This window comes from Myotis myotis, unplaced genomic scaffold, assembly GCF_014108235.1.
Source record: "Myotis myotis isolate mMyoMyo1 unplaced genomic scaffold, mMyoMyo1.p scaffold_m19_p_2, whole genome shotgun sequence".
Lineage (NCBI taxonomy): Eukaryota > Metazoa > Chordata > Mammalia > Chiroptera > Vespertilionidae > Myotis > Myotis myotis.
Genome location: NW_023416324.1, coordinates 55,261,189 through 55,279,240, shown reverse-complemented (window position 1 = coordinate 55,279,240; position 18,052 = coordinate 55,261,189). Strand labels below are relative to the sequence as shown.

Below are 18,052 nucleotides of genomic sequence, written 5' to 3'. Positions count from 1 at the left end.
GAGCCCCAATAAATAAAGGCAAATATGAGGCATATGTCTGGAAAGGGACCACGCAGCGACTATGAAGATGACTCTGACTGTGCCAAGGAAGCCCATATGAGTTTGCCATGAGCAAAGTCCCCAAAATAGTGACTGATGGGTTGGAGGATATTTAGAGAAAAGTGACAACAAGGATTACGGGACTATTAGTAATGATCTTGAAAACTTATACATTCTGGAACACATCCTGTAGATGAGCAAACAGGTGGGGGATTAAATGTAGGGATGGGGCATTGCCATAATTAAAAAGTGGTGAACAGCCCTAGTTGGTTTAGTTCAGTGGATAGAGCATCGGACTGCAGATTGAAGGGTCCCAGGTTCGATTCCGGTCAAAGGCACATGCCCGGGTTGTGGGCTTGATCCCCAGTTGGGGGCATGCAGGAGGCAGCCGATCAATGATTCTCTTTCATCATTGATGTTTCTATCTCTCTCTCCCTCTCCCATACTTTTTGAAATCAATAAAAATATATTTAAATAAATAAATAAATAAATAAATAAATAAATAAATAAATAGTGGTAAGCAACAGGGACAGAAAGGTATTTCTAAGCTAGTGGAAAGATGCACATATCTGGAGGATTATTAAGTGCAGAATTCACCACAATTATCAACACACATTTCTTAATTATTCTAACTGTAATTGGAATATATTTTGGTTTTAAGCTATTAAAAGAGATAGGTCTTTCACTAAGATCTAATAGTGTTGCTCATGCCCTTCTTTAACAATGTACACATGGACGCCACAGACCCTACATATGTGGATAAAAATGGGATGGAAGTACATTAAACATTGCATATACACACATCTGAAATGTATGAAAAAATCTGCAAGGAAGTACATTAAATTATCAGCAGTAATCATGTCTCGGTGGTAGGTTTATGAATAATTATTCTTTTTTTTACCTTTTGCCATTTTGAGAAGATCAGTGTTATGCATTTACAACTGAATGGGGTTAAATTTGTTTGCAGAACCGGCACTCTGGCTCTCTGCTCCCTTCTCTTTCTCAACCTGCTATCGTGGGGATAATGCAGAGGAAGCTTTTTTCAGGTAGAAGGCATTCCATGACCTCAACTATGGTCTGCAGGCATAGTCTGCATGAAATACTACTGTGTTTTGGTGCTCACATGTTGGCAGGATACCCTGGAAGATATGCAAACTAAGATTCTGTCCCTTTTCCATATTTCAAACTTCGAAAGAGTGAGACACCATCAGAATGTTCTCTGGGCCCATTAAGAATAGTCATGTGCCCTAACTGGTCTGGCTCAGTGGATAGAGCGTCGGCCTGCGGACTGAAAGATCCCAGGTTCGATTCCGGTCAAGGGCATGTACCTTGGTTGCGGGCACATCCCCAGTAGGAGGCGTGCAGGAGGCAGCTGATCGATGTTTCTCTCTCATCGATGTTTCTAACTCTCTATCCCTCTCCCTTCGTCTCTGTAAAAAAATCAATAAAATATATTTATTAATAAAAAAAAGAATAGTCATGTATGCCCTGGCCAGGTAGCTCAGGTGGATGGAGCGTCATCTTGAATACCAAGATTGCAGGTTTGATTCCAGGTCAGGTTACATACCTAGAATGTGGTTCAATCCCTGGTCAGGGCGCCTACAAGAGGCAACCAATCGATGTCCCTCTCTCACATCGATGTTCCTCTCTATAGAAAAAACATTTTAATAAAAAACATATGTTCAGGTGAAGATTAAAAAAAATAGTCCTTTACTTGGCAGACCAATCAGCATTAATATTCAAAACTCCCTCTACGACCTGAGCCTTTTGGTCATAGAGGGGAGGGAGCTATGGTCTTCATTCCAGAGAAGCAAAAACAAGGCACAGTCCTCGTCTGAGGAACTTATCTTTGACAAAGTGGTTCTGTTCTGTTATCAAACAGCACCTCCAGTCACATTCAAATGTGATAATGTCAATACCTGCGACCCCTGTGTAAACACTGCACAGCCCATGATAAGCCACCCCCGACATGCTTTTCTAAAACTCAGTCAGCATCTCATGTCTCCATGGCCAGAGAGCCCCTGTGAGAACAGGGAAGGAGCACCTGATGTTATATCTCACTCTGGTCCTTATTCTTGGTCCTGGGTCCAGCGATTTCATCTTAACACTTCACTACCACAGGGGCATTCCATTGGGAAATCCTGTTCTCAGTGAGAGCTTTTATTTGACTTTTATTATCTGACTTTTATTTCTCAACTTTTGGATTAAAAACCCATCACATTTCAAATTGAGCCAAAACCACACACCGTTGTTAATAAGGTTAAGGGGCATGATTCCTCCAGGGATTTGTAATGGCTAGAGCATCAAGGCAAAGCTCCGCATGGGGCCTTGGTGACAGGGAACACACACAGATTCCTGTAATCCCTTTTCCCTTTTCCAGGATCTGGAGTACAAACACAATGTTATCATTTCCTGCACTTTGATCGTTCAAAACTTGAAACAGGCAGAATAAAAATGAAACGAGCCAGCTTTATGGTTTGCAGTACAGAGTGGAAGCAGATACCACTCCAGGTAATTCGAGACAACTTTGAAATCCCCAACAGCAGCCTGGCAGGTGGGACATTGCCAAGTAACCATAAAACCAGAGTTCATTCGGATATATAACTTTTGTTCCCAACCAAATGAATGAATTAGGCATCAGACTCCCTCTTGGCAAATTTTACATTACTTTACGGCCAATTTTCTTCTGATGCAAGGGAAACAGAAACTTTTCTTTTCTTAGAAGTTGTTAACAAACTTAAGTGATTTAAAAAAATGATAATTGCTCGCTCTGTAACTATGTGGGAAATGAAAGGAGAGGAAAGTATCTCTACCCCACACTTCCAACAGATCTAGACCTGGTAAGATTTATTATGCAACATCCTCCCTTGACAAGGTTATTCTAGAATAAAGTCTCCCCCAGGAGAATTGTTACATCATAAAGCTTCTTCCAGTACATTCATTCCACACCCCACTGGCTCTGCTGCAGGTGGTAGGCTTAATTCCTGCCACAGCTAGCATACAGTATGGAGTCTCCACAAACAGCTTGCTTCAGCCTTAGCCATAACACCGCTGTTTCTGCTCAAGTCAGTATGTGGTATTAAGATGCACAGCATAAGACATTGGGGGATAGGGGAGGCTAGGGGACTGTCTAGGGCGGGGGGATAAAATGGACACATATGTAATACCCTTTGTAATACTTTAAGCAATAATAAAAAAAAAAGTCCTATCTAACTAAAAAACAAGAAGTCATCCCCGAACAAATAAATTAGTCCTTAAAAAAAAAAAAAAAAAAAAGATGCACAGCAAAGTTCAAAATTAGAGAGGGGTGGAGTGCCATCTGGGCTCATCCTCAAACTCTCTTCACTAACTACCGAGAGGCAGTCTTGAACCACTAACTTTCTGCTGTTTGAGAGCGGCATTCAGACCGTCTGTGCCAACACATTGGGGTGGGCAATCACAGAAAATTGAGGGTGGCAGGAACCTTAGGTCCCTTTATCTTCTGGCCACCAGTATCACTTAATGAAGATCACAGCAACAGTCTGTCTGCTAATTGGTCCCTCTTCCTGTAACCTAAGACCTGTGCCACACCGAAGCCAGGGTGATCCACTGGAATACACATCTGATGGAGTCACTCCTCTCATTTCCCCTCAAAAGACTTCCCCAAAGCTTTCAGGATAACATCCATCCCCATAGCTTGTAAATATTTCTATCCAAATCTTCCCTATAATTTTGTGTTTACCTGTCCCTCCTCATAGATGTAAGTTTTGTGGAGTCAGGCATCACACCTTATTCACTGTTGCATCTTTGGTCCCAAATACAGTGGGAAATATATGGTAGACACACAATATTATTGATAAAATGAGCGAATGAATGAATCTAGTTTAAGCTCTTTTTTTACAGACAAACTCAGGCCAAGAAGTTGCATGCCTTGCCAAACACTCACAGGTAAAAAGTGATTGATAAGTACCAGAGCATGTCCTCTGCCTCCTCTGACACCCATACTGCCCTCAAAGATGGGCATTCCTGTATCTCAGCACCTGGTCAGCCGCTCAGGCAAGGCCAGCAAATGCTACTTTTTTATTGAGAGAGGAACCAGAAATTAATTGGATGTCACAGAGGGGAAGTCCTTCTGCCCCTACTTATCATTCCTGTCATTTCTATCATTAGTAAGTCTATTAGCCAGACTTGTTTAAATCTCTTCCTATTACATATAATTACAACAGGAGTCCGTTCACCTAACATTCAACAAAGATTTACTGAGTTTGATGTGTGTAAGTTACAGTTTTAGGTTCTGGACATACAAGGATGTATAAGTTATGTTCCTGGCCTGAAGAAGTCATGGAGACAAGCATGCAGATGAATCATCACAATATTGTGTCATTAGAGGCATGTGTAAGATGCAGAGACTACTTTAGCACTTACAAAAGTATAGTAAATTATAATACGTATTTCCTCCACTGTGATTTTCCTGTGGGTAGGAACTAGGTCCTTCCTTTCATTTTCTCCGTGTCTAACACATAGTAGGTGCTCTGTCAATATGTGATCGACTACTTGGTACATGGATAACTTAACAGAATGTGGGATCTACACTGCACAGAAATTGTATTTGGGAAAACTTTAGAAAGGAGATGCTTGAGCATCTTAATGAACGATTAGTTCTTTACCTGTCGGATAAAATGAGAAAGGAAATTCCTTGATGGAGGAAAAGCAGGTAAGTGTGAAACCGCAAGCTGTGTTCTCAGGGTGAGTGGAGCCTGGGCTGAGGCGAGCTGTGGGAGGTGAGGTTCAGGAAGTAGGGCAGGGAGACACTACAGGGGCCTTGGGGGCCTTCCTATGGGGTCTGACCTGGATGCTCTAGGCAATGGGCAGTCATTAGAAGCATGCAAAGAACATGAACAGATCTGTAGATTAGTCAGTGGAGAGGTCCCTTATGTGCAATTAATTTCCAGAATATGCTTTCTCATAAAAACGTGTTTTAGCTCTGCATCTCAGAGTATCCTCTGAGTCTCCGAGGCTCCCAGAAACACTACAGACCCCTTCTTAGCCATTCAAAGAGAACAAAATAAAAAGTTTCCTTTTCATACTGATCTACAACTTATCAACCTTACTTTTTCTTGTCATAGATAAAATGGTTTCTTATTTGCCCAAAGTGGTTCTATCTCGGAGTAAGTATTCCATCTCAGAATTTAGGGCGAGTGGATGATTGCTTGTGGAATGGCAGTTCTTCAAACCCTTGGTTAACTGAGTCTCCTTACAATGCTTTCTTCCCCGCTGTGGAGAAGGTAATTCAGCCAAATGAGAGGTCTGCTCATGGCATTTTCTGTTGTTTTGGTTTACTTTCTCAAGGCAAAATCCACTCCGATTTGCAAACTGCCCCATTTACACAGGTAGTGTACGTTGGATGCAGCTTTTAGAGTACCCATTGCTAAGCCAGTGGTTGGAGGAAGATGCTCTTTTTAACTATCCAGAAGCATATTCTCATATTCATTTCAGAATAATACGATGTTCAAATATTTATTTCTTTTCAATAACTGGGTAGGCTTTGGCTCTTCATTTCAATAAATTCTATTCAAGTAATGCAGAGTCACTGCTTAGGATATATTGGCACCAAATTTCCCTTACGGTAATGATATTCACATCAGAGACCCACATTTTAGCCTCAGCTTTGCCACTAACCCACAACTTTGGGCAAATCACATGACCACTCATGAATTCCTTTTGATACTTTTTTATTTTTTATTTTTCCTTTTAGCTCCAAAATTCTGAGTATGTTTTAAGAGATCTGACAAGAACCAGAATGAAGAAATGAAATAGTTACAGAACTGCAGATTGTGACAGGAGAAATAGTTATTTATGATGCGCAGCTATTTATTTTCAGGAACTCCAAAATGGTCAGAAACTCTGAATGTAGGCTTATTTTGCAAGAAATTTAAAATATTTATATAGATATACTTATTTATTCAACAAATTTTATCAATGACCTACATTATTAAAGGCTGATAATACAATGACAAAAAATAAAGAAAAAAATTCCCAGCCTCCAAGAGCTGATTGTCAACCGGGGAAGGCAGACAATTTTTGATAAGAAATAACAATAAACCAGAATAAGTATTATCATGGGATCCTGGCTCTGAAGACAAACATACAACTCAGCTTTGACCTGGGCTACAAGTCAGAAAAGGTTTCCCTGCGGATATGCTGTCTATAGTGAGAATATACATTCTGTGACTTTTATTTGGGACACCAAATTGGATGGAGCCCGCAATAAAAATATTTATTTGCCCCAGACTCAGAGTTTAAGACTAAAAGTGCTTGTGAAGAAGAATCTGAATACATCTCATAAATGTCTCAACCCCCAAGTTTTGATCAATCATTTGATCATAAATTTACTGACTCCCAAGCCAAATCTTCTCTTGAATCAAGTTCAGGAGGTATGGGTAATAATATCATTATTTAAAATATAATCATTCCTTGTCTTTCAATCCTTAAGATCCTCACAGCTGCTCAAAGAACATAAAATAGGCTTATAGGAGGTTTTCCGAATGATTTGTTGATTAATGATGGGTTTTAATTTTTCAAAGTATTTTTTTCATCTTTAATCTCCCTTTATCCCAGTGTTCGAAGGACAGGGATTCTATTGTGCTGCCACTTGACCTCGGGGCGATAAAAAGTCCTCTCTAAGAAAAATGCCAAGATTCCAGGACAGATCTGGTTGTAAATATTCTGTCTTATAGGCAACACAATTATATTCGAATTCATCATACCACAGTCATGAGATTTGGTTTTAAAAATATGGTCACCATATATTTCAGATAGTTAAACAGGGTAACTGGGTTAGCTCCCTTCAAGAGTCCAGGAGACCCTTTGCTATACCAAAGAAAAGCATACAGAGGTTGTATATATTTTACATAAAATCAATCCACTTTGAAGTTGCTTTGCTATCTAAGTTGCTTCATAATTATTCATTGGATGCCATATACTAAATAATATATATACAAGCACATTTGTATTAAAAAGGGCTAATAAGTAACTAAGTTTTAGTTTGAAAGTTTTATAACTTCTAAGATAATAATAATATTAAACCTATTTTGTAAAAGAGATCACAGAAATTGCCTCTTTTTTAGTCTCAGTGTCTTAATTTATTGTTTCCTGGCTTCATATTATTATTCAGAACTTGCTTTATTATTTAGCCTTTCTTGTTTCTTTGCCTTTTCTCTTCAATTAGATCAAAGGTTCTTTGAATATAAGGACTGTGTTCTTTCTCCAAAATACCCAATGTTGCAACTATTAGGCTTTCAATGAGTATTTACTAAGGACTATGATTAGTTAAAAAACCCAGAAACAAATTAGCTATAGAACTACACATGGTGATGATTAAAAATGTTGCAAGTGATGATTTTCAAATTTTAATGTGCACAAGAATGGTAAAGAAAGCCTGTAAAAATATAGATTCCTGCCCAGCTGGTGTGGCTCAGCAGTTGAGTGTCATCCCAGGAACCAAGAGGTAGCAAATATTGTGAGGTTGCAGGCTTGATCCCCAGGAGGGGGCACGCAGGAGGCAGCCAATTGATGATTCTCTGTCATCATTAATGTTTCTATCCCTTCCTCCCTCCCTCCCTCTCTCCCTCCCTCCCTCCCTCCCTCCCTCCCTCCCTCCCTCCCTCCCTCTCCCTTCCTCTCTGAAATCAATAAAAATATACATATTTTTAAAAATGTAGATTCCTAAACATCATTCCCAAAGATGCTTATGTTTTAGATAATTTCTTCTTTTTCCTTCCCATTATTATTATTATAATAAATTTAAGAACGAGGAGACATACCAGGGCCTTGGGACTGCACTGATGTTTCTTGTAGAGAAAGAACTTAACATAAGATGAGGTAGCTCTGTCCTTCTTGACATCCTCCTCCTACTCCCACCCCCACATCCTATTTTCTTTCAATAAATACTTATTGTGTGCCCAGTAAGTACAAAATGCTGATCTAGGGCTTGCAGTTAAACTGGTCAAGAGTCCAGGAGACCCTTTGCTATACCAAAGAAAAGCATACAGAGGTTGTATATACTTTGCTCTCACAGTGGTTAGATTCTCTTGGAGGGGGGCAAACAACTGACAAGTAAACTTGAAGATTATTTCAGAAAGTAAGAATTACAAGAAAAATAAAACAGGCTGATATAGTAGAGAATGATTGTTAAGGAAGGGGCTCTTTAAAGACTGTTGAGGAGTGGGTCACAAGAAAATGACATGTGATCTGAGGGCTGAACGACCAGAAGAAATCACTATGCAAAAGATCTTGGGCAAGAGATTTATAGAGAAAGGAAACAGCAAGTGCAAAGATCCTGAGAAGAATCAGTATTCAAGGATCAGCGAGGAGGCCAAAATGCTTCGAACTTGAAAGGAAGCCAGGTCAACTCATCCACCAGGTACGGCCTGGGCTTTGACATGGAGGTATCTTGGGATTCCTCCTGTGGGAAGCTGGATAAACACTCCTGGCTCTCATAAAATTAAGGAAGATTAAGTATTGTAATAAATGTTACATAAACAATTCTCCTGTTAACAGTAACCACATTATTATAGCTCCTTACCCATGAACAAATAGTCCACGTCATGTTTCCTTTGGTTGATGTTTTGTGAAAACAGGGTTTTCATTATCAGTAGTCGATTATACTTTGTACTATTTGAGTACTAAAAATTAGCTTGTTTTGCATCTATTTAAAATCCAAATTATTTATAATTCATTGGATGACTCCAATACCATAGAGTATAATTAATGGTATAAACTTGTATTTGAGTATTTACATACTTTTCTAAAGGAAGAATACTTATGCCATAATTTCAAAGTAAGTTATATGGCATGTACTCCCCCCCCCTTTTTTTTGGTTTTGAATTATTTTCTAACTCTTACATTGGCTTGTCATATTTCAACTGGACATCTACCAATTAATAAGTATAGTACTATTACCTTTAAGCAGTTTGTTTTGCTTGAATAACTGAAGACTGATGGAAGAAAAGAGGTAAAGAAAGAAGCAAGAAGCATGTTACAGGTATGTATAAAATCCACTCCTGGGAGCTACTACTGAAGCAAGGAGATAGCAGCTTGGCTTCAGACCCCATTGATCACTGCCCTTTTCTAAGCCCTCTCTGAAAAGGGCAGTCCGGGTGACAAATGGGCCTTCTGTGATAAGGGCTCCTGTCCACTAGAAATGGGAATCAGCTCACAGTTTCATTTCACAGAGTCCACCAGATGGCAAATAACTTTATCTACCCAGACCAGATCCTGACTGGAAATAGAATGGTGCTCCAGGCCCCCTTCCCCTCTGCTGGGAGAGTTGGAGGTTTCCTCGGAGAGTTGCTTGATCGAGTGTACGTGTGTGTGTCAGTTTGGTTATATATTATGCTGCAGTTCTAAATGCAGAAGATTCCCCAAATTGGCTTCTTTGCTTCCGTCTGGCCAATAAGGTTAGAATCGATGGCTTTTAAAAACGGGAACCAAGAAAGTAATGTCAAGATACAGATGCAGTAGCTGCAATGACAGACGTGTAAGAGGTGGAAATAAACTGGTGAAACATTTGTGGGGAAAGGTCTGGGGGAAAGGTATTGGAAATAAAGAGAAAGAATCTAACAACAACAATAACAACGAAATGCCTTCATTATCACAAGGAACTCCAAGTAGCCTTCACTGGGTCCTACTAGAATTACAATTTCACCATCATCTGTAAAAGAGGACGTAGGAAATATGACCATGGAAAGTGATATTTTAAGCTTCAACACATATTGCTCATCACTGACTTGACTTGCAGCATGTCTTTCAACAAAGGCGTACAGTGATTTAATCTCAACAGCAATTTAGTCTGCTGCTGCACGAGACAAGGCTATCATTGCAGACAGGCTGTAATTTGTGAAAGTCAGGTGCTTGGGCTTAGGACCACCTGTTGAATTTAATCTTGGAGTTATAATGTTAATACCTTCATATAACGGAACAGAAACACTACATGTTTCGCGGACTCTGGGACCTCTGGCCATGGAGATGTGAACAGTTTCCTAAGTGGAATCTGTCACTCTCCCCAGATTCTGTAAATCAGCGGCAGATAAAAAGTCTGTTGGAATTCTGATTCAATATGCAGCAGCATATGGCTTGGTGGTCATCACATTCAGCACATCCTGTAATTTTTCTAAGGCCTGATGTGAGAGTGAAGACAAAAAGAGCAATCAGAGTATCATCTGGTAATGTGGCAAAAATAGAAAAGCTGTCATTTTTTACCCTCCCCGGTGTTAATTGAAAAAAGAAAAGAATTCCTAGCAATATTCTAACAAATCTCTGCCTAAGCAAGATATAGGAAGATCCCAAAGTAAACATGATTAGACAGCATCTTTTGGAGAGGACAAATATTTCACACAGGCACATTCAGACAGCCATCAGACATAGAACTCTGCCTAATTGCTAGCCAGCTAACTAGTAACAGTAAAGGGGGTCAATGATTGCATTTGGAGCAGAAGTTTATGTATAGCTCGGTGGGACAATTGGGAGGATGCCTAGAAAGAGGCACAGATTTTAAGGTTTGCCTTTGTTCCTTTGCTTGGGTGGGGCAAACCCTGCTGAACCCTTTGGGTATGGAATTTTGAGACATATTGGTTTTCTATGAAAGAATTTCATTACTATTAATTATCTGCAAAGATTTTCCTGGTCACGTTTATAGTTCTCTGCTAACAATTTCAAGGACATTCACACATATTTATCATGCCCACAACACTTCACAATTTATAAAACCCTTTTACTACAGATCATCTCACTTTCTCATATAGAGTGTCAACATTCCTTCCAGAAAAAGAGCTGTCCTTCATTTTAATGAACTAAAGCTCTGATACATTGAAAATGGAATACGACCTATTTGTGTGAATAAACACTGTTTTGCAAACATGAGGGCATCATATTTTGCCTTAGGTTATCAATGTTCTTAGCTGGTGTCCAGCAGAAAAGCACAAGGAGGAAAGTATTAGGAATATTTTCCCACAGGCCCATCAAAGCTCTCAGCAAATGTACCTTCTGATACCCTGTTAATCAAAACTCCACCAGTGCTAATACCATTTCCAGTAAACAATAGCTATGAAAACCCCCTAAGTTCAATATATTCATCATTTCCAGTTACACATCCACCCACAGTCAGAGGCCGATCTCTAAACTTTCCTAGAACTCCAGCCCTTACCAGTTGCTCCCACATGCAGATACAAAGTGTGTAATCAATCAGCAACTTAGAAAATTGCAGCTGGAATTGTAAAACTGATGACCCTCTCTACTTTTGATTTTGAGTCTACCACAGCCCCCTCCCCCTAATCACTTTGTAATGAAATCTCTTCCTCTTTTCTGCTTCTCTGAATTCTTCCCAGTGCAAGTTCCATGTTTTCAAAGAAACTTCCATTGATCCTTCCAGTGAGCAGTGATCTATCTTTCTCATCTCTGTACCCAGCAGTACTAACAGTTTACATCTTGCATTTCCTATACACGTATATCTATCAGTCTGCCTATCACCTATCTATCTATCTCTCTACACTTCATGGTATCCCCCACCCCCTACCCACCCCACCCCCAGGTATTCAAAGACCTCTAAAGGCTGAGTCCTGTCTTAAATTCTTTTGTACCTTCCAAAAACCCTTAGCATTATTCATTGCACAAATGAGTGGAAATGTTTTGATTGTTTCCTTTAAAAAGTTGGGCTTTTTCATGCAGGGTAAGAGCAATCTTTCAACACAAAAGGAGTACCTGCTAACTATCACTTTGGTCCACAACCATAAAATCTAGTAATATAAAAAGCAGATTAGTTGGGTGGTTTCAAGAAATCCTCTAGCTCTACAGAGCAGACACAAAGTGGAATTGTGTTTTAATCAAAATATATTAGCAGCTTCAAATAAAGCGGAATGCATTTAAACTGTCTTTTCAGAATCAGAAAACTTGATTAGGATTCTCCCAAAGGCTTCACACACTGAAACCAGACACTCATTATTCTAGGAAGAGGAGGCTCAATTTAAAAAATTTATCTTATTAATTATTAGCCCAGCCAGCCAGCAGCTTCCCGGGAAGCCAGAGGAAAAAAGGCCCTCAACGATGAGTTTCAAGCCAATGGAAGCTTAGTTGGTGCCTCCAACCTTGCACTCCTGCCTGGGCACCGCTCTCCAGGGCTGTGGCAATTCTGCCCAGAGTAACCGAAGCAGAGATCAGAGGGGAGTCTTTGAGCCTGAGCAGCGGCCTCACCCTCTGGTTCACGGTCGGAGGAACGCCAGGGCTGCTACTAGCGCCATCCCGGGTCAACTCCCACAAAGGCGAGACTTGGCAGCCAGACCCTAGGCTTCCGGAAACCAGCACGCACCGGCCCTGCAATTCTGGGGATCAGAGGGTTCAAGTTCCAGGGCCCATTCCTGTTAGGACATTGGGCATTGGGGTCCACTCATCCCATCCCTATTCCCTGGAAAACTTTGCATCCTCTTCCAAATAGGAATTCCTATCAAGTAGGAACCATCCCACCCACCCCAGCGGGTCCACTCCCCCTTCCGGCCCCCGAACGGCACCTACTCACGGCGCCTCCCAGCCCCGGGAAAGAGGGCAGGGTTAGGTGTTCGGGATTCCCCAGCCGGGTGGCGTGCGAGCAGACGAGCGAGCTGTCACCTTGTGGTCCGCCACGCCAAGGTATCCGTCCAGCGATCGCGGTCCTACTGGGGGCCCGGGGCGCGACGGGGCGCTGCTCTCCGCCGACGGCTGCGCGCTGCCGGTCGCCGCTGCCGCCTGCTGCCGCTGCTGTTGCTGCTGCTGCTGCTGGGCGGGCCGGTCCTTCTGGCCGCCGAGGCTGCTGTACACGAGCAACAAGCTGGTGCACATGGTGGTGAGCGCTAAACACACTGCCAGACCATGGCGCTGCGGGCGGGCGGAGAGAGCAGAGAGCCGCTGAGAGCCCACCCGGTAGGAGCGCACCCGGTGGAAACACCCGCAAGACCCGGCCGGGGGAGATGCCCGGCGGGAGCTGGCCAGGGTCCTGGCGCGGCCGCGCGCAGCCCAGCCGGGTCAGAGGCGGCTCGGTGCCGCGGGTACCGCAAGGGATGCTCCCGAGCGGAGCTGCTCTCGGCCGACGCCGCCTCCCAGCTCTCTCGGCAGAGGGCAGGTGGAGCCGGCGCCTGGCTACTGGAGGGAGAGCGCGCCGGCGGAGCGGGCAGGGGCGGGGGTCTCTCGCACTTCGGGAAGGGACTCTCTGGCCAACTCGCCTGCTGGAATCTCTAGCCTTGGCACCCTCTCCTTACTGGACCCGTGGGGCTTTACCCCGGCGATTCTTGCAAGTTTGCAATCATTCAAGGAAACCCAGAAAGTCTGCAAAGGTCTCCCGTCACCTCTCTTAGTTTTTGCTAGGCGGTTGCTTTGGGGTATCCCCCAACCTCAGAGCAATGCGCCCACCACTCCAGCTCTCTGCTGGCCCATCAGACTTCCTGCCGAGGTCCAGGAGCCTACGCAAGCTGAGTTGATCTTGGCTCTGGGATACCTACTCAGGCAGAACCCTGGAATCGTGAGGGGACGCTGAGCAGGTGGAAAGTTATCCCTTTGTAACAGGCGACCTCGCGGGGCTGGGTTGGGCGCCCCTGGAGCTCTCCCACGCACCCCGGGGACGCTGCTCCCGGGGGTCCCCGCCTCTGCTCCGAGGAGTTGGAACAAATGACTCACCATCAGGGTCTTCATTTTGGGCACCTCTTTTGTACGGAATCCTCAGGCACATGCGTCCGGAGCCACTTTTTCTTGAAGGATTTCCATGATGGGTGATGGGGCGCGGGCGGCTCTGATTTGAGCCGGGCGGCCGGCGGCGGCTGAGTGGGCAGGGGAGCCGCGGGACCCAGGAAGCGCCGGCGTTGCAGAGATTAGACACAGAATTAAAACTGAACCGGACCCTCGTAGTCTCTCCGTGATCTACACAACTGCCGCCTGCCGCCGCCTGCTGGGTCCTAAAGACCACTGCATCCTCCCCCCCTTTCCTCCCCCCAAATATTCTTTTCAGCCTAATGGAATTTCTGGGGCGAGGGAGTTAACCGTGTCAGTACAACCACCCCTTGGCCCGAGACCTTATTTATCTTTTATGAAATCATTTTTTTTTAAAAAAAGGAGAACCCAACTGGATTCTGAACGTGATTCCCATTTGAAAATTTGCAAACTAAATGTTCTGTTTTGTGATTTTTCCAAAAACAAGTCAACCACCCAAATGTCAATAGCCTTATTTATAGCTTTTGCATTTATGTGTATTGTGTGGGGAAATCTACCACAAAATAATTTTTCCAAAAAATTATTTATTATTTCAGATTTTCAATTGTAAGCTTTCTCATAGTCTCTTCGCCCTTAATTTTACTTTTCTAATCCAGTTATTCTCATGCAGTCTTTTTATCACAATTGTCATCTAGATTATTTTATTCATTATTTGTTTTAAATATTACAATGTTCCTTGCTATCAGACCTTTGAAGTCCTTAGTGATTTTCAAGTGTAAAAACACTCAACACATCATCTCCACATGGTTAACGGAACCTGTGGAATCTCCCTAATTTTAATGAAAGATTTCTGGCTTCTGGAGATAGAACTGCTTACTCCTTATTTTATAAGCGTCCTAAGGCCTTTGGTGCTCTGCCCATGGTAGTCTATTGCACTGAGAGTACACAATTTCACATTCAACCTTCAATTAAAAAAATTTAAAACCTATTTTTTTATGTTGGGAAATTCACACCAATATCCCGTTTAAAGGATCCTCCCCCTCGTGTTGAATTTCAAATGACATTTGTTAAATGTCTAATTTAGCTAAAAACATATTTCTTGTGAAATTGCTCAGTGAGAATAGTTGTATTAATATATTACTTAACACCTCACCTGTAGCAGTGTAATGTTAAAGATTACATTAAGATGGAAATGATCAGCAGGCCAACTGAACCATAGGCATAATAAGAGCTTTCTCAAGGCCAAAAAAGGCATTACAATCCTTTTTTAATCTTCACTAATCCATGGCTGGACTGATGATACAACAGGAACTATTTTTAACTTAGGAGGCACCCTTCCATATTTAGTATTAGGGAAGTTAAAATTATTGATGCAACAATGACTATCAATGCAATGTGTTTGGGAAAAGAAACATCCAGGATTTAGCTTTACAAGGAAAAACAAAAAATTCAAAACACCGTCCAACATTGGCAGCCTTGAAGCTATTTATTCAATTTGTGCTTTAGGCATGAATAGCACCAGTTGTTAAGGCAGGAAAACCAGCAGCCAGAGGAGAATCTTATCAGGTCCTGGCAATTCTTTATTGTATGATTGCACTTGACACTCAAATTAGTGAATCAAAGGACCAACTTGATGAATCATTGCAGGCAGGCTATCTGTGTTTCTCCACAGCTCCTTTTGAGATGCTACTAGACTCAGCTCCAGCATTTTTCAGAATTATTCCCCTTCCATCTAGCAAGTTGCCCAGTGACCGATAAAACACTTCTAATATATTTTGCCATGCCAAACAGAGCCATCATACTTATGATTTAAGCTCATGGCAGCACATTGGACATCTGTTACACAGTATGTCTGACCAAATTCATTAAGCTTATGCTTCTTTTTTTCCCCTCCTGGGATAGCAGTTAGCTAGTTGTTAAATTTACTTATGAAATGATCAGGGTAAATTTAAAAATGTAATTCTGAACTTGATTTGAATAATTTCAAGGCCTCAGGCCTTCAAATATTTGATTAGATGATCCAGTGATTTTTAGGTACTCTGGCCAGAGAGCCAAATTAACTTGGTAGGATGGGAAAAGGGCAGATAAAACCAGTAACAAAAAATAAAATCCTTGTGCTGTTCAATTTAGTGTTCATTTAATGCTTGCCTGCTATCTAGTGGTTCTATATTTTGGAATATAGAGATGAATAGCATGCACGTGTGTGTGTGTGTGTGTGTGTGTGTGTGTGTGTGTGTGCGCGTGTGTATAGTGTCTGACTCAAGTCCACAGGTAGGCAATGAAAGGCAGAGTACTAGAGATTGACATATAATTATTAAGTGCCTACGATGTTAAGCACCTACTCTGGTGAGCACCTACTATGTGGCAGGTAGTAGGGACACCTAGATGAGCAGATCACATCCTAGCTTGCAGGAACTCGCAATCGATTCCCAGATCAGTGCTATAAACCTTTATATTATAAAGATCTAGGAAACAATCAAAACACATGCTTTATTTTTCAAGTCTGAGTGCTTGTTTATTTAAGATCTGAGGGATTTGATATTTTAAGGGTGTCCACCTATTTTGTGTAATTTTATGCACACATTTAAGTTAATAATTTGAATAGCCAGAAAGAACAAATAGTGGCATGGTTCACAGACACTTGATTGACTTGGAGGCAAGTAGACAAGTCAATAAAGCTTTTATAGTTCATCTAACTTGTCCAGTTCAATACAAAGTGAGCTAGGGAATCACAATTTGCTTCTCAAAATCCAGGTAGCTGAGATGGATTTCTCACCATTTAAAATTTTGCCACATTTCTGCCTCTAGTGCCGTCACATTCAATCAAATAGACTTCTACCAGAAAAAAGAAAAAGGAAAAGGAAGGAAGGAAGGAAGGAAGGAAGGAAGGAAGGAAGGAAGGAAGGAAGGAAGGAAGGAAAAGAATTTGAGTGTTTTACAATGTGGGTTATGTGATAAACTAAAGGTGAGAATTTATGAAACAGGCATGTCATAGGGTGAGGAGGGAGGCAGGGGAGGCTGAAGCTCAGAGGGAAGGTCAGCCTGTGCACGCAGCCTCAAAGGCACCACAAAACTAGCAAGTAAAGCAGCAAGACAAACTGCTGGAAGTGCACCAGCCCCACCCATGACTCCTAAGTGACCTCTCAATTCAGAAACAAATGTTTCAAACATCCCCAAGACAGAGGAAAAGCAGAAAACAACATAAGGTAAAACGCATTTGAGCTACAACTGCTTTCTACCTTATGATCTTTGAGAAAAGAGAAAGATTCTGCCACATGCAGCAAAAGCAAAAAGCTTACTATGGCAGAAAGTCTTAGAACAAATTTGATACTGGTCCATTGGTGTTCTGCAGTTTACTTAGCTCTCTTTCCTTCACAGGCTGTGCCTGGTGAGCTGGTAGGTCGAGAACAAGTTTCTGGAGTCAGGCCACCAGGACCCAGATTCTGCCCTTACCACCAGCCAGCTCTCTGACCTTGGTAAGTGACTTAGCTGTGCTTAGTTTCCTTATCTGCAAAACAACAATCGTAGAAGTGCCTACCTCAAAGAATTGCTGTGAAGGTTAAATGAGATACAAGTGAAGTGTCAAGAGGAGTACTAACAGATTATAACTATTTTATGTAAAATTTTGTGATTATGATTAATATACTGGGTTTGAAGGCAAAAGACCAGGGCTTGGCCTATATGACCAAAAGTTGCATGACCTTAGCAAAGGACTTAAAAAATATTAAACAGGCTCTTAACTTACCTTTAAAATTTGTACAACAAAGCCTATCCCACAAATGGTTAAAGAGCTTATTGGGATATTGTTTGTGTCTGTTTTGTATACAATGAAGCTCTACAGTAGCTAATAGTAACTCATTTGTTCATCCCACAAGTATCAATTGAGCATTAACTCTATGCCAGGCACTGTTCTAGCCCCTTGGGATGTGACCATGACACACAGAGGGCCTCTGCCCCATGAGGCTTACATTTCAAGCTAAGGCAATAAAGCAGTATAATAGAATGTAAGACCTAGGGGAAAAGCAGGGTAAAACAGTTAGCGATTGGGGTAGGGGTGTATGTGCTGTTTTCACTAGGATGACATTTGAGCAGAGATTTGAATAAAGTGAGGGAGTGAGCCATGGGACCATCTGGAAGAAGGGAATTCCAGGCAAAGGGAACAGCACGTGCAAAGGCCATGAGGTAATAGCTTGACTGGCATCTTGAAAAGACGACAAGAGGGGTCAGTGTGGCTGGAGTGGAGGAAGTGAGAATAATCGTAGAGGAGGAGGGCAGAGGGGTAGTCTAGGGCCAGATATGCCAGGGC

General features: G+C 42.0%; 1 protein-coding gene across 1 annotated transcript in view; it reads right to left on the bottom strand.

Moving 5' to 3' along the window:
* The window catches only part of ST6GALNAC5 (ST6 N-acetylgalactosaminide alpha-2,6-sialyltransferase 5), a 162,417-nt gene extending 148,475 nt beyond the window's left edge, over window positions 1-13,942 (bottom strand). Inside the window, exons 1-2 of the mRNA XM_036347083.1 lie at window positions 13,717-13,942; window positions 12,676-12,921 (exon numbers count right to left, since the gene is read on the bottom strand). Of these exons, the coding sequence (XP_036202976.1) occupies window positions 12,676-12,921; window positions 13,717-13,731 (261 nt within the window). The 5' untranslated portion in view covers window positions 13,732-13,942. The remainder of the gene's footprint in view (window positions 1-12,675; window positions 12,922-13,716) is intronic.
* Window positions 13,943-18,052: the final 4,110 nt, after the last annotated feature.